The sequence below is a fragment of the Budorcas taxicolor genome, chromosome 3, assembly GCF_023091745.1.
Source record: "Budorcas taxicolor isolate Tak-1 chromosome 3, Takin1.1, whole genome shotgun sequence".
In the NCBI taxonomy this organism is placed as follows: Eukaryota; Metazoa; Chordata; class Mammalia; order Artiodactyla; family Bovidae; genus Budorcas; species Budorcas taxicolor.
The window spans coordinates 6,558,094-6,585,405 of record NC_068912.1 but is presented as its reverse complement, the minus strand read 5'-3'; the positions used below and the strand labels follow the sequence as shown (position 1 = coordinate 6,585,405).

Sequence of the window (27,312 nt, the reverse complement as noted above, 5' to 3'; positions counted from 1 at the left end):
TGGAGACAGAAACACGAGAGAGAGAAATGGAGGCGGGGAGAGAGAAATGGAGGTGGGGAGGGAGAGAGAAATGGAGGCGGGGATGGGGAGGCTGTCCTGCGCGCCCGGGGCACCAGCCCCTGTAGGCTCAGGCTCTTTTCCATTTCTGTGATATCTCTGTATCCATACCAGAAACACCTTTTATTATTTGTGCTGGTTTGAATGGATAAATACCCTTTCAAGGAAAGACTTTTGCCTGGAACAGTTATCAAATGTTTTCCTAATTATTACTTGGGGAAATTGTCCAAATCTTAAAAATATTAATTACTTAAGAAGATAATGATGTGGAACTTAAGATTATACACACACACATATATACTCAAGACACATATATAGTACATATAATTTTAAAATATTATATCTAATTAAATAAAATGTGAATATTACATATATATTTGCACACACATATATATGCATATACATATTTCTCCTTTAAGAAGCAGAAAATATTACTGCAAGAATATTGGATCTCAAGCTCACACCATAGAAATCAACTATTTGCAAGCTGAAAAACTTCAGTCCCAAAATGCTAGGTATTAACACTAAGTGCCTCTGGCTTAATTCATTCTAATAGCTCTCTATCTCCTAAAAGCCTGAAACATAAAAACATGTAGCCCTAAGGATTAGTGTGATTGAAAAGGATTGTGAATGGGCATATAAATTTATATCTTTCTCCTTAATAGCTTTAAAAACATGACTCCAGTTCTTCTAATTTTGTTTATTGATAGTAGCAATAAATACCTGTACCCAGGGTATGCATAATTCATTTGTCAGGTATTGGCCCTAAAACCACAGGTAACACATAAATATTTATGATAAACATAAATATTTTTCTCCTAGTTGACTTTATGAAATTTCTGTGTCCAAGAAGGATAATGAAGTCATTCATTAACCCAGTTATTCAATAAACATTTGTTGAACACTATATGCATCAGGGCTGAGTATTCTGTTTAGCATAAGAAATAAAAAGAAAATCAAGTAACTGAATCACTTTGTAGTACAGCAATAACACAAAATTATAAATCAACTATACTTCAATAAACTTTTTTTAAAAGAAAATCAAAAGTTGATAATATTGAGAAAGTTTCAAATTAATGACTTTGGTGTTCTGCCTCCAGATATTAAATACTGATTCTATCACAGGTAAACAGAAGATGACCTCACCAAAAACAAGACAAAAAATGTTGTTTGTATACATTTCATCATACATTCTTTGCCACCTATTCTATGTCTATGAATCTCGATGGTCCTGTGGGAAATATTTTTTAAATCCTTATTTTCGCAAAGCATGGAACAAAGTTTTTATAGTGAAAATGGAAAAATGTGAGTTAGATAATTTACATAAATACTATTTTTAGGGAGAATGATTCAACATTTTTGCATTACCGTGCACTTCCTGTTGTGAAATTATCCAGATGAAAAAGACTAACTCCTGGCTGTCAATGAGTTTATAATCTGTTATAGGAGGAAGATGCTGTGATCAGAGCATGATGCAGTGAATAACAAGTGGCTGAAAAATGTGCAAACAAACTGCTCTGGAAACTCAGAGGGAGCATCAGTCATTCTGGATGGTCAAGGAAAACTAGGCATTTAGTATTCAGATTGGCTCTAGTGGGAGAGGAGAATTTCAACTAATAGAGATATGAATACAAAATATTCTAGTCAAAGGGATGACACATAGAAATGGAGGGGAGAACAGTTCAGTTTGCCTGCAGACAAGCAATAATAGTTACTATGGAGAATTTTAAGAACTAGAAATTTAAGCTTGATACTGCAGACCTTTGGAGTCAGTAGGGATTTTTGATTGGGAAAAGGCAAATAGTGCTCAGGTGTATTGGTATTAGCTTGGAGAGGAGTTCTTGCTTTCACTTTTGTCATGTCTTGAATGAAGATATAAAAGGCATGCTGCCAGAAGAGGAAAGTAAGGTTTGAGAGGTTAACAGCCTGTGGCTGGTTACAAAAGCAATTAATAGCAATTTGAAATACCACCCAACCCATGCCTCAGAGTTTAGTGATATGTACACTGATACACCCAATCCATATCAAGCCATTATGAGGCCAAGCTGGAAGATGCAGTGTCTATTTTACTAATAAAAAATTTAAGACAAACAGAGGTCAAACTACTAGCTCTGCTCATTCAAGTAAGCAGGACAGATGGGAATACAACTTGTACTCAGGAGCCAGCCAGACAACTCATTTTCACATTGTCCCAAAGTGAGCTAGATAATCATACTCCCTTGACATCCTTCCAAAGTTGAAGAAATATCAAAATTTGAGAAGGCACTGGCAACCTAAAGCTGCCCTATTTTGGGGCTCTTTCCCCTGACCTTTAATAAAATAATTCAAATTTATGGTGGTTCTTTTTTCCCCAAACTTACAATTGTTCTGCAGGAGCTTGTCCAGGGAATCACGCCACTGCAGGGCCTCGTCCAGCGAGGGTCTAAATTAAGCATTAGGAAAGAAAAAGGAGACAGAAAAAGTTGCATTAGAAGAAAGTTAACCACATACGCCAACAATGACTTGGACCTGCTTTTCTTTGAAATATTATAGTTGATGACATGCTCAGAAAAAGAGAGTTACAGTTGTTTTATTCTGATCAAGTGAGTTTGATGAGCTGGGTTTGATTTCCTATATCTATCTTGCACATTTTCATCTTTGTTGAACAATTTGGTGAGGGTTGTCGCTTTTCAAAATCAGAGTGTATTTGTCATGAAGCTGTGTCTTGATATTCTTGGGTGTCCCATGACAGTGTCTCCAATTGTGGTCTTTTCTTTCCAAATGTAACTGAATAAAATCCAGTTTTCCTACTGTGGGTCTTGAACTCATGTTCCCTGCTTCATCAAGGCTAAACTTTAAACACCAATTTTATCCACAGAGAGCACTTTTTTCTGATCATTGCAGGATTTATTCATTTCACACATGCCTTTTCTCCCTGGCTTACAAGGAAATCTGCTTATTAAAGCTAAAGAACTCCCAGTGGGAGATTATATGCTGACAACCAAGATTTTAGAATCCAATAAAAAACAGATAAAACCGAATCTCAAATAATACAAACAAATCATCGGTACAAACTAAAGCATGCATTTAGGAAGAAGTTTGTACTGCATATGTATAACCAGGGACCCATGAGGCTCAGCCTTAGCCTGAGGTCACTCAAAGAGCATTTCTTTCACATTGACAGCCGATTGCCATCTCATTGGGGCTGATGGAAGATGCAAGGTGTGAAGCTGCCTCCTGGTGGGAATAGTACCATACCAGGTCTACACTGAAAAAAATCTGGAATTAAAAAAAAATGTGGGGGGTACTTCTCTGGTGGTCCAGTGGTTAAGACTCTGGGCTTCCAGTGCAGGGAATGCAGTTTGATCCCTAGCCAGGGGATGTGGTTCGATCCCTACTAAGGTCCCATATGCCGCATATCATGGGTAAAATTTTTCTTAAAACCCAGGTGCATTTTCCTGCCCAAACAGAACAGAATCATGTTTTTTTTTTCTTTTTTTTTTAAGATTTACTCTTTCTGGGAAGAAAAGTGGTGAGACTGTGAATCATTTCAGTTCAGTCGTTCAGTCGTGTCTGACTCTTTGCAACCCCATGAACCGCAGCACACCAGGCTTCCCTGTCCATCACCAACTCCCAGAGTCCACCCAAACTCATGTCCATTGAGTTGGTGATGCCATCCAATCATCTCATCCTCTGCTGTCCCTTTCTCCTCCTGCCCACAATCCCTCCCAGCATCAGGGTCCCTTCCAATGAGTCAACTCGTCGCATGAGGTGGCCAAAGTATTGGAGTTTCAGCTTTAGCATCAGTCCTTCCAATGAACACCCAGGTTTGATTTCCTTTAGGATGGACCAGTTGGACCTCCTTGCAATTCAAGGGACTCTCAAGAGTCTTCTCCAACACCACAGTTGAAAAGCATCAATTCTTTGGTGCTCAGCTTTCTTCACAGTCCAACTCTCACATCCATACATGACCACTGGAAAAACCATAGCCTTGACTAGATAGACCTTTGTTGGCAAAGTAATATCTCTGCTTTTGAATATGCTATCTAGGTTGGTCATAAATTTCCTTCCAAGGAGTAAGCGTCTTTTAATTTCCTGACTGAAATCATCATCTGCAGTGATTTTGGAGCCCCCCAAAGAAGTCTGACACTGTTTCCACTGTTTCCTCATCCATTTCCCATGAAGTGATGGGACCAGATGCCATGATCTTCATTTTCTGGATGTTGAGCTTTAAGTCAACTTTTTCACTCTCCACTTTCACTTTCATCAAGAGGCTTTTTAGTTCCTCTTCACTTTCTGCCATAAGGGTGGTGTCATCTGCATATCTGAGGTTATTGATATTTCTCCCGGCAATCTTGATTCCAGCTTATCCTTCATCCAGCCTGGCATTTTGCATGATGTACTCTGCATATAAGTTAAATAAGCCGGGTAACAATATACAGCCTTGACATACTCCTTTTACTATTTGGAACCAATCTGTCGTAAATAAGCCAAAAATGGGAGTAACAAACTTGATTAAGTAATCTTTAGTGGTTTCATTTGCCTGACTAGAAACACAGATGTAATGAATCAAAAACTCAACAAGAATTCCTTGGAAATTTATTTTTAACAAGAAACTACCTTCTCCCTCCCTTTTCCTTTCGGTTAAAGGAAATCAGGGAGGAGAGATGAGAAATGACATGAGGAAGGAATTACAAGCATGCCCCTATATTTTTCTGCCTCATTTTATTTCTAACCAGAAAAGGAGCTATTTTCTACAGGTCAATAACTCCTCTGGACTCTTCTATATTACCTCATACTGAGAATTTCTCCTTTGCATATACTATTTTGTACCTACACTTTTTTTCACATATAGCCTTATCCATCTTAATGTTTTCACTACAGTCAGTTTAGTATTATGCATATGACACCCACCAAGTCTTTATTGATTGCTGACAGAAACAAGAAGACATTAAATAATTGAATAAAAGAAACAGAGCAAAGGGAAGACTGAATTGCCTTCTGATTTTATAAATACCGTTGTAAAATGAAGTCACCTTCCTGTCCTCCATCTCCTCAGGCTAGTGTGGAGGGGCACAGGGAGAAGAAATGGCAAGAGCAGGCGCACCAAACTCAGGCACGTTACCACATCCAATTTGTCTCAAATGGTTTGCTAGAATGAGACTAATGGTCACTATCAGCAGCACATCACAGCCAAGATTAAATTCCTGAAAACGATGTGTGCAGAACTTGCTTGGGGGTAATATCAGTCCAAATTGATTCAAGGACACAGTCAAGCAGAACACATCCCCCACAGCATGAAGCCTAATACTCTGATTACCAGCCTAGGAGGTGCCACAGGTTCATCCTGTCCTGATTCTCAGAATTTTCCATTAAATCTGACTTCTTTGAAACAAGATAGGTGCAGATATAAATGACCAGTAAGTATCCTGGTTTACAAGGTCATTGCTGACCACAGAGAGTGGACATGGAGTTTCTGTCTGTGGATGTGGAGGAGAGGAGGAAACCAGTCCAAATGAAAGGCAAGATAAACATTTATAGAGATGCTTAACTGTTTTATAATAGCCAGTGTAAATGCCACTTGGTCCAGGAAGTGATGATCTCAACTGGAAGAGCTCTCTCTCTACTGAACTCTTATCACGTTTACTTTTTGAATCTCCTACAAGGCAATGATACTCACTGCCTAGATGAGCATACTCCTGCCTAGATGCCATAGCTTGTTAGTCACAGAGAGATTTTTCCATTCTACTTGTCTGATGGTGCATTCCCTGAAGCATTAATCTACCTTGCAATATGCATGTCAGATTAATGTGTAAATTAATAATGATTCAGTTTGCCCAACTTTAGTCTAATTTATGAAAGCTACAAATTACCCAAAAACTTAGACTACAAGTATTTTAGCCCTATGAACCGTGACTATAGCTATAAGCAACTCTGGCACTTCCTTAACCAGAACCATGGGAGAATATTTTATTCTCTCTAAGCACTGATGGTTTTCTGTTTTATTTTCTTCATTAAAAAAAAATCTACATAGTCTCTGGCACATATTTAAACTTGCTTGATAATATTCTCGCTCTTGACAAGAAAAATGAAATCCAGGTATTTATTGGCATTTAAGTGCCTGTTCAGCTCTTCCTTCTTTCCTGCAATATGTCTGCTCACGTCCAGCCTTAAGTTAATAGACATTTATTGAGGTTTCACCCCAGGACCAGCAGTGACCTGAGCACTGTGTATGGGGATACAAATAAACACACCTGCCACTTTTTGATGTCTATTCACAGGTCAGACATTGTGCATCCATCTTTAATCCTCACAACAAAGCTCACTTTGCAGTTTACCAGGCTGGATGGAGTATGTGTAGGACAACCCTTTCTAATTGTTCTTCCCTATGCACAGTCTAGGGACTTTTACATGTACAGGTCATTCTAGAGTTATAAAGTGGTAAAACAATAACAAAAAAGTAGGTAAAAATTAGTGACCTTGACAGAGAGAAAAGGAACATCTAGAATATGAAATAAACTATAAAAATATCTACATCATCTCCTAAGCATTTTGCAATTGATTATTTCATGAGCCATGATATATAAACTATATTTTCATGGTTTCATGACATGTTTATTGTTTATTATGAGGACATATAGTGGAGTCTTAGGGAATGCTCACATATAGAGGGAGGGCAAAAGTGGGACCCCTTAGAGAGTGAAGAGGGCAGGGGGAGAATTTAAAGTTAGAAGTTAAGGAGGAGAGATTTAAGATGGCCAACTGGTGAGCAGAGTCATATCCAGCCCACAAGTCAGGAGTTAGCCCTTAATGATAACAGTTTCAGTGAAGTAGTAAGGTTTAGACCTGATCAAGGGAGTTAAAGAAGAAATGGAAAGCAGTGATTTTCAAAAGGAAGGGATAGGAATAGAAGAGGTGAAGTGCTTGTGGCTGGGGGTGGCAGGGTGCACATTTTTCAGAGTGGAGCATGGGACTTGTTTGTTCTAGTGGAAAACAGTCCAGAGGGGGAAAAAAGCAGTCAAGAGTACTAAAATGGTAACAGAAGCTGGCCTTGGGCAGGAGGGATATAAGCAACTTTTTTTGTATTTTTTCCAATGGTTCAATTTTTTATTTTTCTAATGAGAGGAATGAAATTATGTTTAAAAAAGAGAAAATGCCTTTTTTTTTTTTAAGGGACTGCTTTTTATAAAAGATGAGAGGAGTTAAAAATACCTTCCATCCGGAGAAAGTCTATTTTCTCCTCTGAGATTTATTTTCTTCTCCTTGAGAAGAACGTGGGTAAAAAGAAAAAAATACAGAGAATCTTGAAAGTGAGGAGAACAGAGATCAGTTGAGCTCATGCAGAACACAGTCTTCTCCTGCTAGTTAAAAGACATGGAAATGTGCCAAATATAAGGTAGTGAAAGGGGTTTAGGAGTTTGGCAGAAGATGAGAAAGCGTTGTACTGCTCACTGTTAAAAATGCAATAAGAGACACACAAATATTCTCTAGGGATAAGGATTTTTCCGAAACAATTCAAACTTCTGGAAGAAAAAGGGGGCTGGAAGACAAGAGAAGAAAATAATCCAGTAAACGTCAGCCTCAGGTTTTCTTCCAAAACTGCTTCTCCCTGAATCCCTGTTCAGCCAAATAATTCAAGTATCTATGTAGTATATTAAAGCCGAGAATCAAAGCAGAAAATGTAGCACTATATTTATTTTTTAAAAGTTAATTCCAACAGATCAATAACCTCCACATTGTTTATTTCAAATCAGACTTTTTGATCTTCTGCTATAATGAAATATGGTTCTTATTCTCTCCCAGTGCCTGGTTCCTGCTCTCCACATTAAATTAACTTCCCTTTTTCTAAATGCAGAAAATTCAATTATGCCTCACTTCCGGTTAGGGATCACTTTGAAGTAATAAAAGGAGGAGAGTGGAAATATCCACTTAGATTGATGAAAAAAAATTTAAAAGGAATAACCCATCTCTCTAGCTCTCAACCAATCCAACTACATTAGTGTAAAGGTCATTTGGAGAAAAGATTGGCCAATTTATACAAATGCTAAATTTTAAAAGAAATGGAGGTTCAAAGGCATTCCTCCATTTTTACCACACTTCTGTGATCTCTGCAAAGCTTTTAGGTAGTAGAGTGCAGGGTCTTGAATACATTTAGTTCTTCTTCTCACTTTCCTTTCTTGATTTTAGGGGTATCATTGTTTTAAAGAAAAGATGGAGTGTATTTGTCTAGTCAGTCATCGGCTGTGTAGTTCATGGACCAACAGTAAACATCGTGAATACTGTCAGTAGTGATATTACATTACAGTAATGTCAATGAAATTGTGGATTAGGTTCACTGCCATAACATCTTGAATCTTTGGAATTATAGTTTCCCTCCATGCCTAAATATGTGGGGGTGGTAGGGGAGGACTGCAGAAGTCCTATAGAAATATTAATTTACGGACTAGGGAAGAGCTGTTTGATGTGCTTTAAATAGAAGCATCTGGTCAAGTATTCATTCCTGCACCAAGGAACAGTCTTTATTTCCTCTGTGAGACCTTGAAGGGACAATGAGTTGGAGAAGAAACGATTAGACTTAATTGTCTGTCTTGATGCCAGCCTCTTCTTGAGGGAACTGTTCCCACTTATATCTCCTTGCTGAGGAAGCAGTCTTGGATATTTCCAGAGCAGGTGAGCATCTGGTCATCGTAATTAATTGGATCAAGAATGCTCACCTCATCCAAGGACAGCAAGTGAACAGATATTTTTAACCATACTTTTGTGTCAGAAGTAACTGATGAGGTGACTGGTGTCATTTTATAAGATACGGCCCATCTCTCCAACGATGTCCCAAAACGGGGTCTTATCTTTTTTGTTTAAGCATCCTGCCAGTAAGCAATATTATGCTCCATATACAGGAGAGTGTAAAAAAATTCCTGTTTATCAATACAAACGAACTCTCTGAGGTCTCTTATGTCCCTTGGTGAGTCACGGAAGGGAGTAGTTCTACAGAGGGATGGTTCTCTCCACTTGAAGAATAGCCATTCTCCAGAGGTAGAGAGTGGAATCCATAATCATGACTCACTTCTGGGTCTTGGCTGGCTTCTCCGGCTTCTCATTGTATGGAATGACAAGGTCAATGGCAGATTCCGGCTTCTGGAGGAGAATTCCCAACTTGATCTTAATCTCCTTGGCCCTGAAAAAAGAGATATATGAGGGGAAAAGAACACTGCATGAGCATAGAGATCTACAAAAGAGATTTCTTTCCATGTCAGAGAAACAAAAATAAAGAAAAAACCATTTCACTGTGGTGGTGGAAAGAATACTAAAATAGAAATTGGGATACATAAGTTCTAATAACACTTATCAAGCTCTTAATACATCCCTGGATAATACGTGTTATCTCATTGTAATCTCAATTTTTTCATATGTATTTTTTCACATTATATATAGCAGATACTATAGTAGTCCCACTTTACAGATGAAGAAACTAATGACAGAGAATTCGAATAACTTAAGATAACCCAGCCAGTATGTGATAGAAATGGACCTGACCCCAAGCTGTCTGATTTTAAATTCACAAGTGCAACTAACTGTATTGCCTACCAGTCTTCTGAGGGCTCTGGTTCTAGCTCCGCCACTAATTAGACATGTAACATTTGGAAAAAGGTAATTGTGTTTTTTTTTTTTTTAATTGCCAGACCTCAGTTCCCTCATCTGTAAAATGACAGTTAACCTAGATGTTTCCTTTAATCATTTCCAGCTATAAAGTTAAACTATTCTGCTTTATGATTAATTCTCTATAAAATGTTTTTTTATATGTATTTGATTTTTTGCACCCCTTTGCCCATTGTTCCACAATGGTTCTTGCAGCAGTATCCTCTATGCAGTAAGCTTCAGTAGATGAGTATTAACTATCAATGGACTGACTGTAACAGCATTATACTACTCCCTTCTGTCTTCAATATTTTAGTGAATATATGTGATCAGAAGTCTGGGCACGTCTCCATCCTAGGATACAACTATTTTTATGCCCAGTTTCAGAACTAACTTCCTATTTTCTCAGAAGTCTGAATTCATAAAACACCAAGCGGACCTTAAAAATTAATCCATATGACAAGCCATTGTATATTGAGAGACCCCAAAAGCCTTTCACTGCCACCTTAGCACTTCACTTTTGCTTTTAAGATATGGTTTATCATATTGCAGGACTTCCTGGTGGCTCACTGGTGAAGAATCTGCCTGCTGGTATAGGAAATGCAGACTTGATCCCTGTCTGGGAAGATCCTCTGGAGAAGGAAATGGCAAGCCACTCCAGTATTCTTGTCTGGGAAAATCCTATGGACAAGAGGAGCATGGCAGGCTACAGTACACAAGATTGCAAAAAGATACGCATGACTTAGCGACTGAACAATTATTACATTGCATTGTGGTTACTGACTTATGTGTCTATTTCCCAAGCTGGATATAAGACCTCTTTGCAGGAGGGAATTGAGTCTTAAATGCCTTTTAACTCCTGTGTATAGCATGAAGCTTGGCAGCATAGTCAACTTTCAGAAATATTTGCTAAAGTGAAATAAACATATCTTGATTTTTGTTCCTTACAAATTTGCTAACATTTATCTCCCAGTCAATGCTGATCATAATCAAAGTTCTCAGAGAGCTGTAATGGGATTGTGATGTCATGTTGAGGTCTGATAGAATTGTGTTACTATAAACACACTTTCTTCATTCATTCACATGAAAATGATGCTGAGACAATTAAAAAATATAAAATACATGAGATTAGCAATTATGGACACTAGGGAGAAAAGGAAAAATATTGTGTAACTTTATAAAATCATAGATATTCAATCATATCATAGGTTCCTTTAGCATAGAAAATGTGATTTTGGAATTATTGGTCACTTCCACAATGTCTTTACAAATAGGAAAAAGAGTATGTCATGGCTGTATATTGTCACCCTGCTTATTTAACTTATATGCAGAGTACATCATGAGAAATGTTGGGCTGGAAGAAGCACAAGCTGGAATCAAGATTGCCGGGAGAAATATCAATAACCTCAGATATGCAGATGACACCACCCTTATGGCAGAAAGTGAAGAGGAACTAAAAAGCCTCTTGATGAAAGTGAAATTAGAGAGTGAAAAAGTTGGCTTAAAGCTCAACATTCAGAAAACGAAGATCGTGGCATCTGGTCCCATCACTTCATGAGAAACAGAAGGGGAAACAGTGGAAACAGTGTCAGACTTTATTTGAGGGGGGCTGCAAAATCACTGCAGATGGTGACTGCAGCCATGAAGTTAAAAGACACTTACTCCTTGGAAGGAAAGTTAGGACCAACCTAGATAGCATATTAAAAAGCAGAGACATTACTTTGCCAATAAAGGTCCATCTAGTCAAGCCTATGGTTTTTCCAGTGTCATATATGGATGTGAGAGTTGGACTGTGAAGAAGGCTGAGCGCTGAAGAATTGATGCTTTTGAACTGTGGTGTTGGAGAAGACTCTTGAGAGTCCCTTGGACTGAAAGGAGATCCAGCCCTGGGATTTCTTTGGAAGGAATGATGCTGAAGCTGAAACTCCAGTACCTTGGCCACCTCATGCGAAGAGCTGACTCATTGGAAAAGACTCTGATGCTGGGAGGGATTAGGGGGCAGGAGAAGAGGGGATGACAGAGGATGAGACGGCTGGATGGCATCACGTACTCGATGGACGTGAGTCTGAGTGAACTCCGGGAGTTGGTGATGGACAGGGAGTCCTGGTGTGCTGCGATTCATGGGGTCGCAAAGAGTCGGACATGACTGAGAGACTGAACTGAACTGAACAGGACCCACTGTCTGGCATAAACCAACTCAGATACCACACTATAGCAGATTGAACTCAGCTGTGCACAACACTGTGGCTGAACTGAGAATGTTCTGCTAAGCATCTTATATAAAACATGAGAAGAATAAACATCAGTTTGGTTCCAGACTTTACAAGTTGCCTAAATTATCTAATGTTTAGTTTTTTGCCTAGAAATTGGGAATAATAAAATAGTACATACTCACAGAATTTTGTGATGATTTAATACACTAATGAATGTGAATCACTTAGAGCAGCATTTGGCATGTACTACTGCTTCTTCAAAGTTAGTTCTAACTACACAATCATTCTTTTCCAGCCAAATTCAAGCCATGTTCTCTAGCTTTGAGTACCAAAGTAAAACATTCAAAAATTTCCCACATGTTACTAAGAATTAATACATCCACTTCCTCTCATATTCTACCTCTAGAGACAAGAACTGCCAATTTTATATTTATCTGAAGGAAGAGAACAGTATTTGGCTGTGAAAATGTGGGCTGTGTGTGTGGCTACCCTCTGCTGGCCAGTGTTTAGAACTACAACCAGAAACACTAGGCTCACCTTTTCCACCAAGGCAGGGTAACCTACCTAGACCTTGAAGAGTTCCATCCAGGATACCTCTCCTCCTGGTCCCATATGTCCCTCACTTCCTGATCACAGGAGAAGGCATGAAGCAATTGTTTCACTCGACCCAATAGTTCACTCACCAATATTTAGATAAATATTATCTGTGCTGTGCTTTTTGTGTCTGACTCTCTGCGACCTCGTGGACTATAGCCCAACCAGGCTTCTCTGTCCATGGGGATTCTCCAGGCAAGAATACTGGAGTGGGTTGCCATGTCCTCCTCCAGGGGATCTTCCCAGTCGAACCGAGGTCTCCTGCATTGCAGGCCACTTCGTTACCATCTGAACCACCAGGGAACATTTGTCGTGTTTTGCTTTTTCCTCCCTCTCAACTTCTATTTCTTTTTTCTTTTTTGCACCACTTGCCTTTGTAAAAGGCAAAGAGATATTTCTGTTTGATTGCCTAGTGAAAGAGTAAGTTGGACACGAAGAGGTTATTAGAATAAAGGTGTTGAACATTTTAAAATTTTGTTTATTCATTACTACTTTGCTCCTTGATGGTGTTTACTGTGTCATCAGTATGCAGAAAACAAACACTCAGAGTTTTGCCTTTACCTGCAAGGTGTTAACAGTCCTTCGATGTCTCAAGCTTGTGAACAAGCACAGCAGCTGTTCAAGAAGAGGGCAGGAGAGCACTGCTGGAGAAGCCCAGTGCTCACAAGGAGAAGCCAGGAGGGCTTCTCAGAAAAGGCAAGGGTGGAATAGCAGTCAGCAAGGTGGACAAGAAAAGGCTAGGACTTCCGGGGTAGGAAGAGATTGTTCATATCATTTGAAAGCGTTAGTCGCTCAGTCGTGTTCGACTCTATGTGACCCCATGAACTGTAGCCCTCCAGGCTCCTCTGTCCATGGGATTCTCCAGGCAAGAATACTGGAGTTGGTTGCCATTCCCTTCTCCACGGGATCTTCCTGACCCAGGGGCTGAGCCTGAGTCTCCCACATTGCAGGCTGATTCTTTACCGAGCCACTGGGGAAGTCCATTTTAAGGGATGCGAAAGTGCTTCTGCATTGCCTGAGTGTAAATTAATTGGAGAGAGCAGAAAGCAATATTGATGAAGTCTGTTCACTCTGTCTCCTCTTCCTGATAGAAGGATGGATGAGAGAGGAACCTCTGTATAGTATGCAGCCTTCAGCAAATTTGGTATGAAAGACCGAAAAGAGATAAAATTATTGAAATTTGCCTTCAAAGAGGTAGCATCCTATCTTATAAACCTGTTTCAAATTTTTCTTTGCTAACTCTTTCAGATGCATTTACTCACTTAAAAATACTGTCTATAAATGGTGGTTAAATTCTCCAAGACATCCTACAAAAGCCTTTTAAAACCAGAGTGAATCAGAACTCTTGTATAATTTTATCTATATCATTATTTAAACTTGTCTTTTTGAAAGATAATCTAAAAACCAACTGCCATTTGTAATATTGCCTATAGAAAATCACATTTCACTTCCTCCAAGTAGAGAAACACATGAGAACATAAGATTACTCTTTTCCTCATACTTGCCCTGGGGATGTAAGGGAGAAAGGAAGTGAAGTGCTTCAGAAAATACTTCTTTCCATGGTTCAGTGTAGGTTCAAATGTATGACATTAAAATGTCAGTGTACTTGAGAAGTCCATTTGATTGAATTAGGATTTTGAGAGAATACAGAGAGTGAATAATATTACTGTTTCTCTTATAAAACAATAAAAGTTTAAAAGCTGAACAGTTTGACTGATGCTGAGGTAGAAACCACTTGAAATACCTTACTGCTTTTGGAAGAATAAACAGCGTTACTACATTTGTTTTTCTCCTTAAGATTCCTGGATTACTTTCACTCCACTTTTACCCCTTCCTCCCCACCATAGTGACACGTACAGATATGGGAATGAAACAACAACAACTGGAAAATCAAGCAAAAAATAAAGCTCAAACCTTTCTATTTATTTCTCCCCCTTAAAAACACAAGGCTTCCCTGTGGCTCAGCTGGTCTAGAATCCGCCTGCAGTGCGGGAGACCTGGGTTTGATCCCTGGGTTGGGAAGATCCCCTGGAGAAGGGAAAGGCTACCCACTCCAGTATTTGGCCTGGAGAATTCCATGGACTGGATAGTTCATGGGTTTGCAAAGAGTCAGACATGACTGAGCAACTTTCACTTCACTTTAAAAACAAGCTTGAATGTATCTGACATTCGTTTAATGTTAAAACAACTCCATCCAGAGAAGGAAACTTTCTAATGTGACTTCAACTCAGTCTTTGGCTCTATTTGACTGCCCATCAGGCAGTTTTCCTAGCTCCACTACATTAAGGCTTGTTAACAGGAACCGAGTCATATCTCCTCTCGTCTCACCCCCAACCTTGCTATCCTTTGGTTTTACAAAGAAAAGCTTGTTTTGAAATAAAATCATTGGAAATGCCTGGGTGAAAATTTTAATTAAGTGTTCAGAGGAAGATAATCTTTCCCCTAGATGACTCACATTAGTGATTTCAAACTGAAAAGAGTTTGAATAATTGTATGGTTGTGAAATTTTAAATCCGTCCCTCGTGTGGGTGGGTATGTTTTCAAAAGGCCCTGGGCCACCTCAGTCCTTCAGACTAATTGGTGAATTGAGGGAAAACTGTTACCTTTTAAGGTGAATAAGTGTGGGAAACAGTACAAGCAATCACTAAAACAAAAATATAGCAGAATGTTTAAAAATGCAATTATGTTCAAATAAACTTTGTCAATAACCAACTATATATAAAGCCCTGTGCTGGGTGTTTCGAGGGTTACAAAGACATCTCTTGCCTAAGAGACACGTGGGACAGGTGAGTGTAGGACACGTACGTGTAAACTATTTGCTAGATACTTTTGTAATCATGGATAAAAGTGGAGGGGATATATTAAAAAAAAAAAAAAAGTAGGCCCTAGCCTCAAGGAGCTCCAGTGTGATAACATGAAAACCATAGGCACGTGCTCCAACAGCAGCTCCTACTATACTCTCTAAAGCCCTCTGTATCGTGCATTTGTGGCCTTTGTCAATTTACCTTATATCTCTGCATATTTATTTGAGTACTGTCTGTCCCTCTCCCACTAGAATGTCAGGTCCCAAGAAGAGGGTTAATATCTGTTTTGTTCACAACTTCAGGTTCAGTACTTAGCCCAGAGCCAGGGACTTAACAGGCATGTAATAAGGATTTACTATGCAAACTGATGAATCAGCAAATGAATGAATGAATTGCTAGGTTATAGTAAAACTGCATTTTGGAGTGGGTGGGTGAAATACTGGGATGAAGCACAGAATATATCATCAAGGACTAGGCTGTCTCTGCTTTGGTTAACTGGGGAGAGGTTAGGGTCATTAAATGACTTAAAGGACTCTCACTGAATTCAATTTCTGTCTGAGAAGTTGGAAACAAACAAATGAGAGCTCAAACTGAGTCTGGTCTTCTGTCCCTCACACCGGGTAGAAAAGGCAGGCAGGGTAATTACAGTCATTAACAGTCTGAGTAGAATCCATTATGAGGCCAAAATTTATCAGGTTTTACTTAAACAGAAGTAGCCCCGAGGCACGGACTAGTTCTGGGGTGGGACGTATGTTTTGAAGAGCCAGGGAAGAAGACAGGATGGAAGAAAATCGGGAAGTATAGGACAAGATTTTACAACACATTTCCAAAAGAAGTGTTCTAACTTGTCCCCTGCCAAGGACAATCCATTTTAAAGCCAATCCAACTTAGATCTGTGTTGTTGGCCACAGGAAGGTATACACATCAGAGAAGCACATCTGTTCCTGGCTGCTGCCTGGTAAAGAAACACTACAAACCTTGTTTCTACAGGGGCAAAAAGGACATGACCTTTCTTGGCTCCAAAAAAGAAATGTAATAAATACCCATGAAAGATAAATAAAAGTTCCTAAAGCACTTGTTTTCAATAAGACCACAGCTGGAGAGTACTGGCAACTGGATCGGAAAAGCAGAGGAATAAAGGCGCTCTCTGAGTTCTTGCTGCCGAGATCCAAGTCATGTAGACAGAACCCCAGCAGAGGCTGATGGAGAGAAGGGGGCCCAGGGCACGTGTGTTCACTGTGCTGGACCCACCTAGAGAGATTCATTTGGTTCAAGACTGGACAAGCCTTCTTGTTGGCTGTTCATTGAAAACTTGATATCAGTAGAGTTTGTCTCTCATGAGAGACAAGGGTGATCTTGAAAAACCTCAGAAGAACATAAGGAAACATCACTGGAAAGTCAGGTCAATTCTCAAACTCCACAGGATCCCCCTTAAAATCAAGATTGATTCTCACATACCGGGAAAAGGCCCTCCAGGGTCATTTTGATGGCGAGAGAATGTGTAAATTTGGCATCTACCATTTTCCTGAAATAACCTTCTTCTGCTACTGCTGCTGCTAAGTCACTTCAGTCATGTCCGACTCTGTGCGACCCCATAGACGGCAGCCCACCAGGCTCCCCAGTCCCTGGGATTCTCCAGGCAAGAATGCTGGAGTGGGTTGCCATTTCCTTCTCCAGTTCGTGAAAGTGAAAGTCGCTCAGTTGTGTCCAACTCTTAGTGACCCCATGGACTGCAGCCTTCCAGGCTCCTCTGTCCATGAGATTTTCCAGGCAAAAGTACTGGAGTTGGATGCCATTGGCTTCTCCGAACCTTCTTCTTCTATCTGAACTAAAGAAAATCCACTCATTGCTTATCAGAAAGTGGAAGAGTAATTTACTAATGCATTGAGATACCATGTTAAAGCATGCATTTATTTTTTTTTTACCTGGCATATATTATTAGTATGATACTTTATGGAAAATGACTCTGGGTTACTTAATATGAAATACTCCTTAGTGGTCCAAATGATAGACTGATGAAGAAAATGCTAAAGCATGCACAGTATTATTATTACTCATGCATTAGGATATAACTCCAAAATGACATCTCTGTTTCCAGACACAGTTGAATCATCCCTGGTAGTGCTTTCAAGTTTTCACTTATATTAAATGAATTAAATAGCCGGTACTGTCACACTATAAGATGGCTAAAAGAAAATTGAATTGACAACGTCAGTTGTGCCCAATGGATGCATGGATGCATAGAAGTTACATTTGTCTATTGTGACCTCTCAACATTTAATGTTTTCTGATCTCTTCATTTGGGCTTCCCAAGTGGCTCAAGCGGTAAAGAATCCACCTGCTAATGCAGGGGTCCCAAGACATTGGTTCGATCCTTGGGTGGGGAAGATCCCCTGGAGAAGGAAATAGCAATCCACTCCAGTAATTCTTGCCTTGAAAAATCCCATGGACAGAGGAGCCTGACTGGCTACAGTCCATGGGGTCACAAAGAGTCAGACACAACAGCACATACACGCACACACGCACACAACCTCTTCTTTCAGTAAGTTCTTGTAATAACAGCTACTTTCATTCTTATGTTCAAATAACTGCCCCAGATTAACTCAGCATTAGGGCCCTAGACAGGCAACCTGCAGTAAGACTATGGATCTCATCTACAAGCCGACTGACTTTATTTCATAGATTCACATTGAGATAGAAAAGACTGGCCTTAGTTGAGTCTCCTTTTGCTCACTTATTTATTCAACAAATTAAAAGTATGTTTATTAAATGCTTGCCATGTGCCATAGACTATTACAGGTTTTGAAATTCTTGTGAAACACAAGGATAAGATCTTCTCACAGAGTTTACGTTTCAGCTGGGTGAGACAAACACAAAATCAGGAATCCAAACAGTGAAATGAAAACTTTCAGCTGCTTGTAATTGCTACCGTGTGACACTGTGCAAGCATTACCTTTGACTATTTGCCCTAATCACAGTGGTCAGCAGGCTTGTGAAAAAGACCACGGTCCAGGGGTGGCCGCTATAGGTGCCTTAGCTGTCCTTACAGAGGGCGGGCCCCACCAGATGCCTTGTCAATTACCAGAGCACGTTAGAAGTGAGTTTTCACTCATAGATTTGTTCATTAGAGAATGGGCTCTCTGCAGTCACAATGATAGTCAGTTCATTTGTACTGGTGATACTATAGTGGAAACTCACATCCACCCCATAGAAAGGTTATAAGGATGTAAATAGCTCTTCACACTTAGAGATGGCACCTGTGACTTCATTCCTAAGTCATCCTCTATCCCCTTGATTCAGAGGTTTCTTGTTGACTGATACCAGCTACAAAGGTATTAGAATCCCACCTCAGGGGCTTCTCTGGTAGCTCAGGGGTAAAGAAGCCACCAGCCAATGCGGGAGACACAGGTTCGATCCCTGATCTGGGAAGATCCCATATGCTGAGGAGCAGCTAAGCCCATGTGCTACAAATACTGAGCCCATGCTCTAGAGCCGCGGAGCCCCTGTGCCCCGGCTACTGAAGCCTGCGCATCCATGTGCCACAATAGGAGAAGCCACTGCGATGAGGAACCTCCACGCCACAACTAAAGAAAAGCCTGTGCAGCAATGAGGGCCCAGCTCGGCCAAAAACAAACTTTAAAAATTAAAAAAAAAGAAAGAATCCCAGCTCAGAATTGTATTGTCAGAGTGAAATTTTCCTGCAAGTTATAGTCAGAGCACAAAGAATAAGCCTTTATTAAAAGTACAGAACAAGTTGTATAAATATTTTGCACCAATGTTAACAATTATATGGCTGAGTAAGTATGGAACATTGGGTTTCACTATACATATGCTTTTATAAGCTGGTAGTGAAGCTGTGCTGGAGAAGGCAATGGCACCCCACTCCAGTACTCTTGCCTGGAAAATCCCATGGAAGGAGGAGCCTGGTAGGCTGCAGTCCATGGGGTCGCGAAGAGTCAGACACGACTGAGCGACTTCACTTTCACTTTTCACTTTGATGCACTGGAGGAGGAAATGGCAGCCCACTCCAGTGTCCTTGCCTGGAGAATCCCAGGGATGGGGGAGCCTGGTGGGCTGCCATCTATGGGGTCTCACAGAGTCGGACACGACTGAAGTGACTTAGCAGCAGCAGCAGCAGCAGTGAAGCTGTGCAGAAAGAACTAAGCATCATCCACCACTAACCAGTAATAGCTAGCTACAATTATCTACAAAAAGAACCTAAGAGTGACAGCAATAAGTTGATTTAGGCTAGTTTTCAATAGCCACTTATAATCTATGGCATCGTAGGCAAGTTAAATAATGTCTCTTGGCCTCAGTTACATCATCTGTAAAATGAGGAAAACATTACTACATATGTGCTGTAAAAAGCTTCCATGTGGTGCGTATGAAATGATGCATGCAAAAGTTAGCCCAGTGCCTAGACATAAATGGCATGCAGTGCACGGTAACCATCATTATCATCTTTACTTAAATAACACCCATCTTGTTTTGCCTAGTATTACAGTTTATAGCAGTTACTCTTAACTTCTGGGATATTAGTATTTGATTTCATTAAGCTCATTTTCTCTTCATGGGAGGAGTGAATTATATGCAATAAACACTACTTTCCTGGTGAAATCACAAAGATACTAAAGCGTGAGAACTGGGAAAAATCAGAAGCAATTTCTGGTGACTCTATACTGGGGAAGATAGAAGGAAAGCTCCATGTTGAAAGCCAGGAAGATATTTGGGCTGCAAAGCAATGATGAATACAGAAAGTGAGGCCCTCACTCACTTAGAGGCAGCTGGGGAAAGTCTGTCTTTGCAGGACCTTTGTTTGTTCCCTGTCGGTCAAATGCAGGCTGGGCATGGGAAGATCGATAGAGCCTGGTGATGTGTTGTCTTCCTCCATCACTTGAGGGAGAAGCAGACTCTGTCTCTCCACACCCTTGATATTTCCAGGTGTCACTGGCCTTTCATTCTAATCGCATGATCCCTGAATCTAGGTGCAAGGACTCTAGCTGTGGGCAAGAGTTCCCTGCTCACGATACACAGGCAGAGAACAAGTGGCCTGCAGCAACTCTTAAAAATAACAAAGATAACATATAAAATATTAATGAATTGAGGTGTTAGTTCATGCTTTTTTTTCTATACTGATAGTTTTTCTTCTGACTTTCAAGAAGGGAGGTAGGGATTTGTGCTTTCTTACTTCTGAGGGAATTGTGTTGTAAGGCCAAAAGCAGGTATTGATTGAAGATAATATCTCATTTCTAGCTTTTGTTTTCGAAGACCCTAAACTTGCAGGGGAGATACACTGGCTTGATCCTCAACAGAAATGTTGCTTTTGATGAGTGATAAAGAAAGAGGCAGAGAAACAGAGGGGGAAAGACAGAACCTCTGAGACAAGTTTACAGGACTCTGGTTTAGGGTTCTCTAGCTAATCAACACCCCTACTCTACCCTGCCACACACACACATTTGTGGGACTCCAGGGAAATGCCAGGATCATAGAGAGGGACAGCTATATGGTGCTCGTAATGAGACTTGACCTTTTTAGTCCCGGAGCTCCCGACTTCACTCAAGCCTAATACCCAGACACAAGCAAGGATTCTTGGAATAACTTCAAGGCATTATGATGCTTCAAAAAAGAAAGATATAAATAACAATGTTGTTGTTCAGCCACTAAATTGTGTCTGACTCTTTTCAACCCCATGGACTGTAGCATGCCAGACAGACTCCTCTGTCCTCCACTGTCTCCCAGAGTTTGCTCACGTCCATTGAATCGTGAATAATATCTGCCTTTTGAAAGTTGTTCAAAAGTCATCCTTCTATAAGTGTGATAAAAAACCCTTAAAAAATAAAAAAAACCAGGAAGCATTCAAGAGAACTTACTCACCATATGGTTGATGAAACCATGGAAACTGAACTAAATGTGGCCAACTTTCCATTGCTGAAGAAAATTCACCAAGAAAAGACAAAACCAGCTGTTTTGGATAAGCTCTAAGTCATATGACATCTGGATAGGTCCAGATGATTTCATAAGATACTTTCCAGATCTCGAGTTCTTTATTATAGTCCCAAGCAACATGTTGGATTTTGTTCAATCTTTCCCCTGCCCTTGGCAGAGAAAATACCCAACTCCTAACTGTGGCAAAACTCCCACCTCAGTTATATAACTGAAAGAATTTGCCAAGAAGTAGGATACAGGTCAAAGAGGCTGTTCTGAGAGAGAAAGTGAAGTGAAACTCTTCCCAGGAGAATGGGGCTAATGCCAAAATTAAGCAATTTTTTTCCTAAAAGGCAATAGCCAGTATAACACAGTGGTTAAGGGAATGAAGGTTGAAGTCAAACTGACCAGATTTATCTTACTATGTGCGTGACTTTTGGCAGATTTCTAAACCTTACCTTGCCTTAGTTTTGTCGTTTATAAACTAGAGATAATAATGATACCTACCTCAAAAGTTTTTCATGGTGATGAAATTAGTTATTTTATATGAGATGCTTATAGTATTGCCTAGCACAGACAATGTAATCCATAAATGACAGGGACTAGTATTATTATTATTTACTAACTCCTGTGCTAATGAAGGAACATGTCTAGCTTATTTACACACAAAAATGACAACTGTCAACATATAACAGTAGGAAGGAAACTTAGGAAAGAAATAGTAAACAGTAACATTTGCCATTGACTAAACCCTGTTCTCAACTCTGTCACTAATTTGCTGGGTGAGGTTAAGAAATTTAAGTTCTCTTGTCTTCAGTCAAAAACAAGGAGAGAGGAAGGAAACAAGTTTAGTGATAAAACCTCTAACATCTTCTTTAGCTATTATAAACTAAGACTTTAGGCTTATCATACTCAACATCTTGAGAATATAAATGAGAAAGCCAGGACTTGAGGTGTGAAATGACTTGTGAATGGTATCATGGATTCCTTTTCTCTTCCATCCTTCCCAACATCTCATCAGTTCAGTTCAGTTCAGTCACTCAGTCGTGTCCGACTCTTTGACACCCCACGGACTGCAGCACACCAGGCCTCCCTGTCCATCACCAACTCCCAGAGTTTACTCAAACTCATGTCCACCGAGTCGCTGATGCCATCCAACCATCTGATCCTCTGTCATCCGCTTCTCCTCCTGCCTTCAATCTTTCCCAGCATCAGAGTCTTTTAAATGAGTCAGTTCTTCGCATCAGGTGGCCAAAGTATTGGGGTTTCAGCTTTAGCATCGGTACTTCTAATGCATATTCAGGACTGATTATCCCAACATCCCATGTTTATCTGTAATTAGAATGTTCTCCTCATAATTTATAAACTCTCTGATTCACATTTGACTGTTTGTCTTCTTCATTTCCTATAGCTAATCTGTCACAAATATTGTTCAATTTTCCTAGAAAATTCTTTCACATGTGTCTTTTCTTCTCCATATCTAAATTTGGCACCTTTCTCCAGGCCTGAATTAGGATTCCCACCTCACGATTTCTATCTTTCCATTTGAATGTATCCTACACTCACTACCAGAGTACAAACGATTTTCTCCTTGTTTGTAATGGCTCTCTAGTATTTACGATGGTTCTCAAACTTGCATATGCACCCCAGTCACCAGCATGTCTGGTTAAAACACAGATTTCTCAGACCCATCCCAGAATTTCTCATTCAAGAGGTCTGAAGTGGGGCCAAATATATAAATTCTCTGCTCCCAGGACCACACTTTGGAGTATCTCTGATCAACTGTATCAATTTCAAACATCACTTTCTTGCTTCTAAAGTCCTCCACTTCTAAGTTTCTTTCCCTTGGTTCCCCACAACTACTTGTGTACCTAATCCCAATGGCCAACTCTTTAACCCCCAAGCACACAGTCTCTGCCTTCTTCCACTCATGTGACAATTAAAATTCTTCTAATGCTCTAAGACCAGAACGATCTCATTTTTTAAACCCTGAAACCTCTGTACCTACCCCAGTCTGTAATGATTTATCTCTTCTCTAACATCCAATCACAAAACAGAAGAATATTTGATGCACCTTACAGAGCTTTGAATTTGCTTTTCCCTTATTTTAAAAGTAAAACACTGAGGTTTGTATAAGATCTTATCCTTAGATTTCCAGTAAGTTACGGAGCAAAGGCTAGAATGCTTTTCTTTGGCTGAACTTATGGACAGCATGTTTTCAGCCAATTACTCTAGTTTCTCATGAATGCATATCTAAGAGTTCCATGTATATGTACTCCCAGTGAGATAACAAGCTCATTGAGGGTGGCGACCATTTTTTATTTCCTTGGTCTCCCAAAGCATCTTGAAAATAATTAAGTACTTTAAAGTTGCTTTAACTCCTAGGATGGTGTAAAGGCTAAAAGTACAAGTCTATACTAGTTTGTTTATATTATCTTACTAGCTTGTTTATTATACTAGTTTGTTTATATTATCTTACTAAGTGACTTTGGGCAAGTTACTTAAATTCTAAGCTTCCAATTTTCTACATAAAATTGATAATATATTTGATAATAACAATATAGTTAATATATAGTTGATAATATAGTTGATAGTATAATATAGTTAATATATAGTTGATAATATAGTTGATTAATATATTGATACAATAATATACTGATAATATAGTTCCTACCTCATTTATGTGTATATACATATGTTTATATATGTTGATCATTTGCTCAGTCATGTCCTATTCCTTGCAACCCCATAGACTCCAGCATGCCAGGCTTCCATTTTTCACTATCTCCTAAAGTTTGTTCAAAGTCCTGTCCATTGAGTCAGTGATGCCATCCAACCATGTCATCCTCTGTCACCCCTTCTTCTCCAGCCCTCAATCTTTCCCAAGCATTATGCATATATATATATGTATATAATGGAGCTAAATATGTCAAGGCATTAGAGAGCACTTGTGTGCTAAGTTGCTTCAGTCATGTCTGAGTCTTTGTGACTCTATGGACATGTAGCCCACCAGCCTCCTCTGTCCATGGAATGCCCCAGGCAAGAATACTGGAGTAGGTCGCCATGCCCTCCTCCAGGGGATCTTTCTGACCCTGGGATCAAACCCACATCTCTTATGTCTCCTGCATCAGCAGGAGGGTTCTTTACTACTAGGGCCAACTGGGGAGCCCCTAGGAGAGCTCTTACCACATATTAAATATTCCTTAAATATTGCTTATTACTATTGTTCTACCGTGTTTGTTCTACTATCCTATCAAGCACTTTGCACCTGGTTTTTGGGAAAAAAAATGCTTATTGGATAAATAGACTAGAATAGAATTCAACAAAGGTCCTTTTGATTAACATACAAGATAGGCTCCTTTTCGAAGGTTTCCACCTTGAAATAATGCAACTCATTCTGAAAGCATAGAGAATATACATTTCTGGGCAACAATCCCACAGAGAGACAAAGAAAGCAAATTGGGAGACCTTTGCTGCTGCCTCCCACAGCTGAGAGTTATATTAGAATATCACCAGCCTTGTGCTGCTATTTTAAAATGAAAAAAAAATAATAGCATTGTTTTTCCCAAGCACTGGTTACACCCTACACAAGGATTCCCATGGAAATTGAGAAAATTCCCATGCTTTTATGGCCTGTCTCTGACATAGTCATCATTCAGAGTAGGTTATTAGGGGTAATGAGACAGTGGAGGGGACAAGACAGACAGAGTAGAGGGCTTTTTTCCCCCCTTTGACCTTCAATTCTCTGTCTTATTAGAAATATTGTTGGCAGGATTTCTGGACTTTTTGTAATTCAGTTTGGAAGCCAGATAATAAACAGTGGGAAAATGGTCTTCAAGTTGAGGAAGACAGAAATTTGTGGTTTATTTTGAGTTCCAAAGGTGGAGGGGTCAGAAGCCATTCCCACGAGAGCATCTCTGAACACTGGTGTGACCGTGTCTTTTGAACATCTCCATCTCATTCTGCATTAAATTATAAAGAAGGGCTTTCTGGAATGAAATTTTCTAGCTGCCCATGGACTCTAGTGGTTTTATATCTTACAAAAGCAGGAAACAAAGGTGGCAATAAGGGGTACTGGAAAAGAAGGGAAAGAAAGAGAAGTAAAGTAAAATCTACTTAAAACTTGATGAATATAAACATATAAATGACATCACTTAGTAAAACTATGATTCTCAGAATTAATGTGTCCTCTGGTAATGAATTTATACAATAGACACAAATTCATTAGCTCAGATTATAAGAACACTTGGCCAACATTTGTCTTTGCCAAATTATTATGTGTGCAGCAAAGCAATGACATAACCATGAGGAGTAAGAGGACTGTTACTTGTCTGAAGTATAGAAGTACGTTTCAGACCATTTCTTCTCTCCTTTCCTCAATATATTGTAATAATACCCTATTATTCTCAAGATTTCTATCTTTAAGAATTATCTATTTATTGCTTCACAAATTCATTTATCCATTCACTTATCAGACTCTAATAGAGTAACCACTGTGTGTCAGGCACCATACCAGACAGTATGAAGAATGCTTTACAAAATTATTAAGAGATTGTTCCAGACCTTAAGCAGTTCCCATTTTAGAAAGAAGATGTGTGTACAGTTGCCCCTGGTATCCATGGAAGACTGGTTCCAGGGTCACCCCTACTTCCTATGGATATCAAACTCTGCAAATGCTCGTTTCATATAAAATGGTGTAGTACTCGCATACCTATACACATTCTCCTATATACTTTAAATCATCTCTAGATTACTTATATCACCTAATACAAAGTACATGTCATGTAAATAGTTGTGAATACAATATAAATGCTATGAAAATAGTTTGCCAGCATGCAGTAGATTCAAGTTTTGCTTTTTTAGAGCTTCCTGGATTTTTTTCAAATACTTTTAAAAAATGTTTTGGAGTATAGTTGATTTACAATGTTGGGTTAGTTTCAGCTGTACAGCAAAGTGAATCAGCTATATGTATACATATATCCACCCTTTTTAATATTCTTTTTCCATACAGGCCATCACAAAGTATTGAGTCGGGTTCCCGGTGCTATACAGTAGGTCCTTATTAGTTATCTATTTTATATATATTACCGTGTATGTGTCAATCTCAATCTCCCAATTTATCCCTCACCTTTAACCCCATAGTAACCGTGAGTTTGTTTTCTACATCTGTAACTCTATTTCTGTTTTGTAGATAGGTTCATCTGTACTCTTTTTTAAAAATTCCACATATGAGTGATATCATATGATATTTGTGTTTCTCTGTCTGACTTTCTTTTGATCCCTGATTGGTTGAATCTGTAGAACCTCCAGGGACTATGGGCCAACTATATACATAGCTTTATTTGGATGCAGCTATGACATGGTAGAACGGTCCCATGTTTGAAACTGGCACGCCAGAACTCAGTATATCAGTGTATGGAGTGTATCATCGGACCTTGGGCCAAACATTTAACTCATCTGTGCTTCTTTATTGGCAAAATAGTGATGTTAATGATATCTACCTTGCAGGGTTAGAATAAGAATTAAGTTAGGTCATGTCAAATACCCAGCTAAAGTTGAATCTGAGGAAAGCTGCTTAGGAAGTAATACAAAATACAAGGAAGATGAAAAGCTCTGAGAGTTCAATGGATGGAAAATCAGTTTATCTTTGAGGGAGAAAAGAGAAGGCTTCTCAGAGTGTTGGGGTTTGAGGACATATCATTTAGCTGGACTCCTGTGTGACCAGGGAGGAGATGTTATTGGTTTGGATCCCAAAAGCAGGTGCTGTCTCCCTTTCCTTCTCCCAGGTTCCCCAGAGATCTGTCCCAAAGTTTAATAAGGAAGTCTCCATCTTCATCATATATTTTCTAAAAGTTCCAAAGAAACTTTTGAGGTCCATGGATATATCACAGGGGCATAATCTTGGAAACTTCTTTCCAGTATCCTTAGAGCATGCCCTCATTTTTCTCCCAATGAGCAATGAATTCTGACCTGAGGTACTCATACATCTTGACTTGGTGAATAGGGATTCCTCCAATTGTGTGTTTATTGAGATAGGAGTTACTAAGTTAGAAGTCTATATGTCAACATTTAGTTATCTAAATTTCCTCCCTGGACAAGTTATT

General features: G+C 39.4%; 1 protein-coding gene across 1 annotated transcript in view; it reads right to left on the bottom strand.

Annotated features, from left to right (window-relative positions):
- Positions 1-27,312, bottom strand: part of RGS5 (regulator of G protein signaling 5) — a 52,645-nt gene that overhangs the window by 12,100 nt on the left and 13,233 nt on the right. The window contains exons 2-3 of the mRNA XM_052637648.1: positions 9,101-9,211; positions 2,418-2,479 (exon numbers count right to left, since the gene is read on the bottom strand). Of these exons, the coding sequence (XP_052493608.1) occupies positions 2,418-2,479; positions 9,101-9,211 (173 nt within the window). The remainder of the gene's footprint in view (positions 1-2,417; positions 2,480-9,100; positions 9,212-27,312) is intronic.